This window comes from Choloepus didactylus, chromosome 1 (assembly GCF_015220235.1).
Source record: "Choloepus didactylus isolate mChoDid1 chromosome 1, mChoDid1.pri, whole genome shotgun sequence".
Taxonomy (NCBI): domain Eukaryota; kingdom Metazoa; phylum Chordata; class Mammalia; order Pilosa; family Megalonychidae; genus Choloepus; species Choloepus didactylus.
In genome coordinates this window covers 197,794,663-197,806,936 of record NC_051307.1, presented here as the reverse complement: position 1 = coordinate 197,806,936, position 12,274 = coordinate 197,794,663, and the positions used below count along the sequence as shown (strand labels likewise).

The 12,274-nt window shown below is 41.3% G+C and overlaps 1 protein-coding gene across 1 annotated transcript in view; it reads right to left on the bottom strand.

Moving 5' to 3' along the window:
- LARS2 (leucyl-tRNA synthetase 2, mitochondrial) overlaps positions 1-12,274 on the bottom strand; it is a 176,960-nt gene that overhangs the window by 65,549 nt on the left and 99,137 nt on the right. Inside the window, exons 8-9 of the mRNA XM_037848996.1 lie at positions 3,595-3,702; positions 91-250 (exon numbers count right to left, since the gene is read on the bottom strand). Coding sequence (XP_037704924.1) covers positions 91-250; positions 3,595-3,702 — 268 coding nt within the window. The remainder of the gene's footprint in view (positions 1-90; positions 251-3,594; positions 3,703-12,274) is intronic.

Here is a 12,274-nt window from a genome sequence, read left to right as displayed (position 1 = left end):
ATACACGTGAAAGGAGTATGAACTCTGTGAAGTGCTGTCCAAATGTACAGTGGCAAATCCTCCCATGTTAGCCTTAACTTGCTGACTTACCTTTGCCAGGGACAAATGCCTTCCGAAGGGCTTCCTTCAAAGAGCTATGCCCGTGTAAGAGTCTGTGGCTGGGAGAGATGGCAACGTGAGAAGTGCCATAAATGGCCTCGGGGGTGGCCGTGTAGGCAGTCAGTTTGTCTCCCGTGTCTTGCCCATCAACCTGGCAGGAGGAAAGCGGAGTCATTGCATGTCTCAGTCCTCCCTTTGGCTGTACTGCTCCCTCCCCGTCTCCCTGCTCATTCCCAAACAGTGGGGATGACTTCTGACCACCAGCCCAGGGCTGTGGTGCCTGGCAGGGACCAAGAAAGAAGAGAGAGAGAACAGAATTATAGCTTCTCTTTTGGAAGCTCTCCCCAGAGTGCTTTGCAGCCCCAAAGTGAAGGCAGCCAAAGTATGCTCAAAAAGAAGCCTTTCCGTTTTCTTTGCTCCTTTACTCACAGATAAAAAATAATCTTCATTGTTTCTGTTCTGAGAAAGGAGCTATACTTTCCTCCAGGATTTAAGACTATAGTAGAAAACAAAGTCATTTACTTTTCTAACCAGAAACATAGTTATTAAGATGATTACAATGTTTAAGAAAGAAAGAAAGGATAGCCTGAGCTGAGCTCACGACTGAGGGTTCCTCGAGCTGGCTAAAATGCCTTTCGAGGAAGACGCATACATTAGGCATCAAATGAATGCCAATCATGTGTCAGACGTGGAGGACACAGAGAGGAAAGGCATTCCTCCCTGCATGCATTCGTTCAACCATTCACAGAGGGCTAATGATGTGGGAGACACTCAGGGCTGAGAATTAAAAGACAGTCCAGAACTATGGCCTGAGTGCCAATGAGGGGCCACTGACAGGACCAGGCTTGGGGCCACAGAGGCAGAGGCACAAGGCCCTGCCCTGCAGGACTGTGAACATTCCTTTCCCTGAGACTGCATGTTGCCACATGTCATTTTCAGGTGAATCTAGGAATGGGGATGAAACTATTTTCACAATAAAATGTTGGGCGGGGGGAGGGAGTGGAGAAGATATCCCATGCACAGCAGGTGAATGGTTCAGAGACCCACATTTTTCTCCCTGGTTGAGGAGCAAAGGCCTTCCACATGGGGACGAGGCCCATTCTAACACAAGGGCCTCCAAAAGAAGAGATGACCCTGCAGAATTTAAACAAAAATCCTGCGGGACAGAATTTCTGAACTCTTGCTGCCCTCTCAGAAGAGGAAAAGCTTTGTACAAGATTTATTTTTTCAAAGTACATGCTCCCTTGTGGGGGTTTCCCACCTCTGCAGTTGGAGTGAGTTGAGTCACCTTTGGGAGGAGAGGGCACAGGGAATTATGAGCTCGGTGACAAGCATCAGGTGCTCAGGAGATAGATGCCTGGAACACTAAAGAGCACTTCGGTTGTTGGTAGGAAAGAATCTAGAAACACGTTGACTTTCTCTCTCCCAGCTGTTGCTTCCTCCTCCTAAAAGTGTCGACTGGGTCTGAGATGAGGGAATGGTTTGGAGGCTAATAGGGCACAAAAGTCTTGACTAGAGAAGGAGAAATCAGAAGGGATAAAAAGAACACCCAGGTAAGAAACAGAACAATCCTTTAGTCAGTAGAAAAGTTTTAGGGGCCCTTCCAGAGTGGGTGGGCCCTAAGCAGTGACCTTATAGCAGTGTTTCTGCAGCAGATCACCTCTTTTGGGCCCTGGTGACCATGTAATCATTAACAGCTTTAAGTCTGTCTAGTTTTGAAATCGTGTAACAGCTTCCGTTCCCCTGGCTTTTAAACTGTTCTGTGTGGACTCCTTCGAGAATATGAGAGCTATGGACCCATTCTTCAGGAAAATGTCTACACGTTTTGCATGTAATTTCAGGGAGTTCACAGACCTCCCAGAACACCACGGACCCTCTACATTTGTGCTGTCCAACACAGCAATCAGTAATATGTGTTTGTGGAGCACTTGCAATGTGGCTAAGTGTAAAACACACAGCAGATTTCAAAGACTCTATCCTAAAATAAGAATGTAAATGATAGGTTTAACATTTTAAAAAATCACATTTGAAATGATAGTAGTTTGGATATATTAGGTTAAATAAAATGTTATTTAAATTAATTTCACCTGTTTCTTTGCACTTTTTAAAAACACAGCTACTAGAAAATTAAAAATTACACATGTGGCTTGCAATATCTTGCTTTTGGACAGTGCTGTTGCAGAGTTCCAAGTGGCTGGCTGGTCTGTTCAATGAGTTCCAAAAATATGGAAGGGGATTTTTGAGCATTAATTGCTGGAGATGCTACTACTTGATCACTGTGCTGGTTTGAATCTATTATGTCCCCCACAAAAGCCATGTTTTAATCCAATCTTGTGGGTGTAGACTTATTACGGGTGGGATCTTTTGATTAGGCTGTGTGCCAGTTTGAATGTATTATGTCCCCCAGAAAAAGCCATATTCTTTGATGCAATCTTGTGGGACAGATAGAATAGTGGGGATTAAATTGGAACGTTTGAATTAGGTTGTTTGCATGGAGATGTGCCCCACCCAGCTGTGGGTGGTGACTCTGATGGGATACTCCCATGGAGGTGTGACCCCACCCATTCAGGGTGGGCCTTGATCAGTGGAGCCATATAAAACATGCTGACTCAAAGAGAGTCAGCTGTGAGTGATGTTATTTGAAGAAGAGCAAGCTTGCTAGAGAGGAATGTCCTGGGAGAAAGCCATTTTGAAACCAGAACTTTGGAGCAGACGTCAGCCATGTGCCTTCCCAGCTAACAGAGGTTTTCCGGACGCCATTGGCCATCCTCCAGTGAAGGTACCCGATTACTGATGTGTTACTTTGGATACTTTATGGCCTTAAGACTGTAACTGTATAGCCAAATAAACCCCCTTTTTATAAAAGCCAATCCATCTCTGGTGTTTTGCATTCTGCAGCATTAGCAAACTAGAACAGGCTGTTTCCATGGAGATGTGACTCACCCAACTGTGGGTGAGACCTTTTGATTAGATTATTTCCATGGAGGGAAATAAATAAAGTGGGTCTTTATTAGTTTACTGGAGTCCGTAAGAGAGCTCAGGGGACGACACTGATCCAGACGCTTGGAGGTGCAGACAGAAAGATGTTTGGAGACACTACGCTAAGAGATGAACCCCAGAGTTTGCCCTGGAGAAGCTGAGAGGATCCCCAGAGGCTCAGAGAGATACCCTGGGAGAACAAGCAAGGATGCACAGTAGCTGAGAGAAAAGCTGAGAGAGACAGAAGCCCAGAGACATTTTTGAGAAAGTCATTTTAAAACCAGAACCCTGGAGCAAAGGATCAGCTGACGCCAGCCACGTGCCTTCCCAGCTGACAGAGGTGTTCCAGAAGCCATCGGCCTTTCTTCAGAGAAGGTATCCTCTTGTTGATGCCTTAGTTGGACATTTTTATGGACTTAGAACTATAAATTTGTAACCTAATAAATCCCCTTTATAAAAGCCAATTCATTTCTGGTATTTTTCATAATAGCAGCTCTTGCAAACTGGAACAATCACCTTTAATGTGAAGTCCAGATGGCAGCCCACACAGTCCCCAATCCAGTGGGCCTGCATGCCTTTTATTCCATACCATTCTGGAAGGTCTGCCAAGGCGTCCTGCATGGCCTGTGGGAATGAAAGGAGAAAGGAGAGGTAGACAAAGAAAGCTTTATTTAAGAGACATCAAAGCAAACGATTTGGGGCTTGTTAAGGTGGGAAACGTGGGGATTGACTAAAGGAGGTTCAGGATTTAGTCCTCTCCTCATTCACTTGCTAAGTCAGGGGAGCCCAGCAAAGGTCCGAAACGATGCACTCCTCATGGATCAATTAGGTGAGTGGGTTTGACGGAAATCTATCCTGAAGGAGCCAAGGTTCCACAGAAGGAAGAAAATTAGCAAGGAAAGATACTAATTAACATCTTTTGCAATTCTTTCCCATAGTTGGGAACCAAACAAACAAAGTTCAAGTTTATGAATTTTGAAATAGATTTTGAAGGATAAGCCATCTGTGGGTATTATACAACTCAACTATATCATATATAGAACATTATACATTACATCTTTGATTAAAAAAATAAAAATTGCACAAGGGAAAGCATCACATTAATTTGCTATTAGAAACACACATTTATTTTCATCCTTATTTGTCCACTTTAATCCTAAATTCCTAAAAAAGGGAGGTCTCTCTATAAATTATTCCCTATGGTCTCAAACACATCAGCCTTTATCATCTCATGAAGAGATCTGTTCCTTCAACAGATGGATTTAAAAGCAAATCATATATTTGTAATGTGAAGATTCTAATTTTAAATTCCAAATCATATTATGATTAACACAGGTAACATAATGAAGCTTTATTGTCTAGTGCTTTCTGATTTGTCAAATGCTTTTCCATATACTTTTTTCCTCACACACTTGGGTAAGGCTGTTCATTTTCAGAAAAATGAATTTCTGCTGAGAGGTTATATGGCTCATGCAAGGTGCAGGACCAATGAGCAGGGACTAGAATCCAGACTTAACAAGAGTGTTCTTTCTGGTATCACAGAGATTTTTACTCTACTGTGTGATCAGTGAAACAATAAACAATGCAGACCATTTTCCATACCTGTCATCCATCTATCCATCCATCTATTCAGAGAAGTCAGGAAATTCCAAAATCCAGAAATTTTTTCAGAGTATAAATTGTGGATAAGGGATATCATCAAGCCAACCATCAACCTGTTCATTCGTTTGTTCATTCTACCGGAATATATGAATTAATCTCCACTCCAGGCCCTCAGCTAGGGATTGTGGGCCCAGTGTACACAAAGCAGGATGTTCCATAGTCCCCATCATGAAGTTTAAATAATGTACAAATGTTGCTATTAGTTGGGCCACTGATTAAAATTCAGTGCTCAATGCTGTTAGCATCAAAGGGTTGTGGATGTGAACCAAGGAAAAAGAAAAATAGAAGGCAGGGGAGAAAAGCAGCAGAGTGTAAGTAAGGAGAGATACAAAAGAGCTGGGAGCATGGATCACAGGGAAGGGAAGGAAAGTCACAGGGGGTGGGTGGGAGAGTAAAGAAAAGCTCCAGAAACGAAAAGAAAGGAAGGAAAAAGAAAAGGAATTTGAAAGCAGAACCAATACAGATGGGTATTGGAGAAATGGTGCAGGTGAAGGAATGGAAATTGAGGAAGGAGAAAAGTTCATCGTGTGTGGTGCCCAAGTAGCTAAAAAACAATGTCTGCCCACAGTAGGGTGCAACGAGCAGCTGCTGAAACAGAAAACACTGGGCTTACTGTCTGGTCAATAATGGTATAAGCCTGCCACGTGGCTGTCAATTTTCAGTGAAAAGCAAAGGAAAGAGGGAACAGAGTTATACTAACATTGAAACAGAAATCAGATGTGTGTGCAACTGGAAAAAGGAGCACATGAGAAAGCTCCAGTGATGACTTCAAGTCATCTTTTTAATATAACATAGCATCAAGGCTCAATCAAGATAGTCACCCTTCTGTTCTTCTACCATCCAACCTGCTGGACATGACACACTCAATACAATCCTTAATGCAACCCAAATTGTGTTTATAGTGTCTTTCTCAACAAAACGATCCTAGGATTCTCCCATTTTTGGACTGGTTGCTCATTAAAGGTGGAAATACATTTTATGAAGAAATGTAATCAACTAGAAACTGTAGGCACTTAAAATCTACCTGGTCATTTGGAAAGGAGAGCCATGAAAACCAAATGGCTGATGAAGAAGAATCAGAAAAATTTAAGCTAAGTTAAGAAATTTAATAGTTCAACAGGCTCTGTGTTTCAAACACTTTATAATGTTGATGAAACTATATTCTACTAGGTATGCTTGTCAAACCTCCCAGGGTAGGATCAAGGTTATCTAGAGTTGCTGGTTTTAACTAAAGTAAGGAGATCAACACATGCTAATGCCAATCATATGTTCCAGCTTCTTGTGATTGTCAGAAGACTTTCCATAGGAAATACAAAATATTTTCTGATTACAAACAAAGTTTGCCCAACAGAACCACTATGTTTCTGTATTTGCCTGAGGGAAAAATGATTTTTCAGAAGGGGGAAAAGTCCTGCTTAGTCTCTTCATTATGCTTCAGTAAAGTGGCTTTGTTTCACTTTCTAAAAAATAGCAAGCCTGCCTCAGGGCTCTTGGGGCCTTGACATGTGCTATGTTCTTGGCCTGAAACACAGTTTCCTCAACCTCTGTATGGCAGGCTTGGCCTAAGTGTTACCCCTGAGAGAGGCCTGCCCTGGACACCCAGTCTAAAGCATGTCTCCTATTATTCACTGCTTGTTGATTCTCCATGCTAATTGTTTGTATCTTCTTTTGCTTGGTTGCTTACTTGTTGACTGGCTGGTGCCTCCTCTGGACTGTAAGCTACCTGAGGGCAAGGACCATGTTCAATTTAGTTTACCACTGTACACTCAGTACCAATAGTTCCTGGTACACAATAAGCATTTAATAAATATTTTTGAGTAAACAAAAAAAAATGAGTAAGTGAATTAAAGCATAAATGAAAAATGGGTCTTCTGCTGGGAAAAAGTAGAGACAAACCATTTCCCTTCCTCTTTTCCCCTATTGACAAAGAAGAGGAAACCTACATTTAACAATATGGATCAGCCATGGGTCTAGTTTCAACAGACCTGTCCTGGTACCACACTACTGACTGTGGACAGATGGCCTCATCCTCCATAAAGCCAGGGGAAGCTTGGCTCTTAGTGGAGCCCTTCAGTTTCACTTATGTCCCTTTCTTTCACTCCCTCAGGGATCTCAAGATGGCTCTATCCCAGGATTGTAAGTCTGCAAACTTTCCACTTTAAGAGGAAGCTACAAAAGAAAAACAAAACAAAAAAAACTGATACCAGATTTATTTTTAAATGTGAATTTTGGGGCATTCAAAAGTCACTCATAGTGATGGCCTTAAGGCAGAAGAGCTTGACTCATCAAAGAAAAGTTAAAGTATATTCCATAGTAGTTTAAATATATTTAGTTGGATACTAATTCTTTGGAGACTAACTGCTTACGTAAAGGATACATATGAATACTCAGCTAACTAGAATATTGATTGAAACAGCCTGTTCCCTAATAGCTCCAGATAAATAGTAGTTTCTATATTTTCCCTTCCTGGCTTACATAAATGGAACATGAACTTGCAGAGCTATCTATGGATGTAATGATGTAAGAACTGCCCGAACACAAGTATTAGAAACTTGAAGGGGTTTCTGTTACTGACAGCATAGTAACAACTAATTTTAGTACGATCCAGAAGTTAATGGGAGTTCTGTGATTCAGTCTTTGTAATATTTTCTTAAAGATACATAAGAAATAAAACCAAATCAGTTGGTAAGATTTGCAACATACAGTTCATCTAAAATAAGGCTATCCTATAGGTAAGTTCTTCCAAAGAAATGAGTTGCTTGGAAAATGAGAAAATGGCACGTAGTATCTTAAGTATAAGTAAATCACATTCCACAGTTTCCATGTACTTGTCAACTTCAATCACAAAATGGCCATGAGCTCTTATATAGAAGACACTGTATGTGGTGTAACAAAGGGGGCCAGGAAATCCAGAGGTCACAGGAACATATTGATCTGCACCACTGGTATTCAATCAGCAAACCTGGGAAACTATTGGCCAAACAGCTCAAGTTCTTCACAGACAAATTATAAGAAAAAGAAAGGGGGACAGGGGAAACCTGTAGGTTAAGATACTTAACAGGCATTATCACCTAAAAGGAGGGACAAGAATAAACTATTGAGACCAGGGAGGCACATTTAAGTGAGAAAACTATAGAGAAATGTAAGTGATTGTTCTAAACATCAGGAGAGTGGCTACTTTAAGGGAGAGGGAGGAGGTTATGATTGGAATGAGGCATATGGATGGCTTCAGGGGTGCTGGCAAAGTTCTGTTTCTTAACCTACAAATTTGGTTGCTTTATAAAAATTCAACAGCTATATATTTATTTTATATGGTTATCTGTATTTCATTTTACAATAAAAATGTTTAAAAAACAAAACACCTTATTGCTCAATTTGGTATTGTGTAGGTCACACTTTTTTTTTTAAATTCAGTTTTACTGAAATATATTCACATACCATAAAATCATCCATGGTATACAATCAACTGTTCACAGTACGATCATATAGTTATGCATTCATCACCCCAATCTATTTCTGAACATTTTCCTTACATCAGAATCAGAATAAGAATAAAAAATAAAAGTAAAAAAAGAACACCCAAACCATCCCCCCCATCCCACCCTATTTGTCATTTAGTTTTTGTCCCCAGTTTTCTACCCATCCATCCACACACTAGACAAAGGGAGCGTGATCCACAAGGCCTTCACAATCACACTGTCACCCCTTGTAATCTACATTATTACACAATCGTCTTCAGGATTCCAGACTACTGGGTTGGAGTTTGGTAGTTTCAGGTATTTACTTCTAGCTATTCCAGTACATTAAAACCTAAGAGGTGTTATCTATATAGTGCATAAGAATGTCCACCAGAGTGACCTCTCGACTCCACTTGAAATCTCTCAGACACTGAAAGTATTTCATCTCATTTTGCATTCCCCTTTTGGTCAAGAAGATATTCTCAATCCCACGATGCCAGGGCCAGATTCATCCCCAGGAGTCATATCCTGCATTGACAGGGAGATTTACGCCCCTAGGAGTCAGGTCCCAGGTAGTGGGGAGGGCAGTGAGTTTACCTGCCGAGGTGGCTCAGTTAGAGAGAGAGAGAGGGCCACATCTGAGCAACAAAGAAATACTCAGGGGGAGACTCTTACACACAATTATATGCAAGTTTACCCTCTCCTTTGCAGTAATGAGCCCCACAAGGACAAATCCCATGATAGAGGGCTCGGTACATCAAACCGCCAGTCCCAATGTTTGTGGCAACATCAACACCAGTCCAAGTGAGGAAGTCCAACACTTCTGCACCTTCCCCCAGCTCCTCAGGGTGGGGGGGCTGTAAATATATTTTTTATTCTCTGCCCAAATGACTTTGGGATGTGTCACTATTTCACTCTAACCTATACCAACCCACCATATCTCACTTCCTATTCAAAGCTCCATGCAATCGTGGTGTTTGAACAAACTGACTGTCGAGTTATACTGTTTAGAAAATACAGATCCTGCACCAAATAGACATCTCTTCCCTTGGTCTCACATGGAAGTGGAAGTTTTAAAACAGTCAGTTTTGAAGGTCACACTTTTAATTCCACTCTGCATATGATCTGAACTCAGAGTATGGTGTAGGAAATGTTGATCTATGATCCCTGTAACTTGGCTGCAAACTCTTTGCTTTTTCTTCACATCCTACAAGAGACCTGGCCCAGAGCATAGAGCTGTGCCTTGTACTAGACCAGTGCTCATTAAATTCCATTTAATCCCCTATACTTAGAGGAGGAATCAAAGAGCAGTACCATAGAATCAGATCCCAGGGAATCTAGGAAGGGAAGGAATAACCTTTGTAGAACACTTTTGATGTGCCAGGCACTTTTATGCTTGTTGCCTCATTTAATCTTCGAAATAACAGCATAAGTCAAGTAGTATTATCTCCACCTCCCAGATGGGGAAATGAGTTTCAGAAACTTGCCCCAAATCATCCATCCACAATTACGGGATGAAACTCCAGAAGCAGCATCTGAAGCAAGGTGCAGCTGACTCCTAAGTCCACATTCATTCCTATACCCTATTCGGCAAGTATTACTTTCCAACAGCAGTACTTACATTTGGCTTTCCCATATCTGTATTTCAGACAGTTTCAACTTATCATTCTGTATCTTAGAAGAGATCTGTTTCAATATTCTTATTTACATTTTAATTTTATTCCTGGAAGAAAGACTTTGGTTACAGAACCATAGAGCTAAGGGTGTCATCAAAATCCCTCCTCTTTTTGCCACAGAGGTTTGACAGTCTGCCTAGTGTCAGTTAAGTAGAGCTGCATCAAAAACTCATGTCTCTTGGTTCATTACTCAGCCCTCATTCAACTACGACACACCCTCCTGATAGTAACTCCCCCCCAACAATGGCACAGTGAACTTCAATTGTTCTGGCCACCCCGTACCTGAAGTTCCTTCTTTCTCAGGGGGAAAGATGGGTGAGTAGCAGGGTCCTACTATCAAAATGTGAAAGGATGAAGACTATCCATGTTCTACTCCCCACCCCTCTGAAGCTAAAGAGTGTAACTAATCACTGATTCAGTAGTCTTTGAGCATTCTGGGGTATACTGGTTTGGAGCTGTTATGCACCCCAGAAAAGCCATGTTCTTTTAATCCATTCCTGTAGGTCCATACCTATTGTGGGTCAGACCTTTTGATTAGGTTGTTTCCATGGAGATGTGACCCTGCCCATTCAAGGTGGGTCTTAATCCCCTTGTGGGAGTCCTTTATGGGAGGATGAAAGACAGATAAAACTCAGAGAGATCAGAGAAGCTAAAAGAGAAATCCCTGGAGACATATGGAGAGACAGAGAGAGCCATTTTGAAACCTGAACCCAGAAGAGAAGGTCCAGCAGCAATCGCCATGTGCCTTCCCATGTGACAGATGGACCTGGATGCCAGCAGCCTTTCTTCAGAGAAGGTATTCTCCTCTTGATGCCTTAATTTGGACATTTTCATGGCCTTGGAACTGTAAACTTGTAAACTAATAAATCCCCATTGAAAGAGTCAACCCATTTCTGGTATATTACATTCCGGCAGCTTTAGCAAACTGAAACATGGGGTGACCCAGGGGCATGGGGTCAACTGGCTTAGCTGCCACACCAGAGTCGAGAGGCTGGAGGTGCTAGTACCACTGGCAGCAATGGCTTAATCAGACCATCCTGGCTGTCCCCGGGTTCTTCCCCTGACTGCTGCCTGAGACTGGGTCTCCAGCATTCCCATCCAACTGAGAGCAACCTAATCCACTTCCGATCAATTTATTGTTGGCTTTAAGTTAACCACAGCAGCTTTATGTTGTTCATAACCAAGTTTCCTAACTAATATCAATAATTTATAGAAGTTTCAATGTTCTGATATGGCACTGGCTTGATATCATTGCAACAAAAGTGTAAAATCTTTATTATATAATTAATATAATTGTTATAATAATTCAGATAATACTTCACTCAACTATTAATCTATCTCCTGATGAAATTATGCTTTCCAGGGGGATTTTCAATTTTTGGAGCAGTTTAGGGGGATCTTAAAACACAACAAGCCCTTAACTAGTGCATTATAACTGAAAATCACCCATGGCTTTTCCTCTCCAATGATCAGTGGAATTTCATATAACTTCCAAGCACACTCACACATATCTTTCTAAAATAAGACCTGCATTATGTGATTTGACAATTAGCCCCATCTCTCACTCTGTCCTTCTATGCCAACAGAAAATTCCAAGTTGACTGAGTCCATTTCTCACAGCACTTTATCCCACCTTCACCCAGGATTACCGAGCCACTAGTATATACGCCCTCTCTCATTATGTTTTTTATTTTGAGATTGAATTGTTAAGGTTGTAATACTTCTTGTAGATGCTTTGCTTAAAATATTCAGATCTCGATGAGGACAAAAGATTCAAACAGAATGAAATGTGAATTTTTGATATGCTAATTCAGGAAAAAATGCCTGCTTAAAACCTAACCAAATCTATGAATATTTTTAAAAAATCAAAAGAAATAATAATCACATTACGCAAAACTGTTTTTTGATGAACAGGGCTTTAGAGAGCACCTTGACCAACGGCTCCCAATAGCCTCTCTGTCTTCCCTGGGCTGGCCTCCACCAAATTTCCACCACCAGAAGAACCAGGTGATCAGCGTTTACAGTGCTATATTGTGCAACCTGAACTTTTTTATTTGCTTATTTGTTTGGGTTATGCAAGACTATATCCTTCCTGCATCTTTTGGTGTTAAAATTATGGTAATAGTAGATGGTATTCATTTCATTTCATGTCTTTACAGGTGGCAAAGAGTTGGCAGTCCACCCCCCACCCCCATCCCTTTCCTGCCCTGGTCAACTTCAATTTATAGAAATCTTACTTGTCTACAGAAAACCATTCAGACTTTTTAAAAGAGCTATGAAATCTCTCTTCAAATAAAATCTGAGGGGACCGAATATGTAAGAGTTGGAAGCTGAACTATTCAAAGAGATGCCCTGCCTTCTCCTTTTACCCGTTCCTATGTACTCCTATGGGTCAGACAC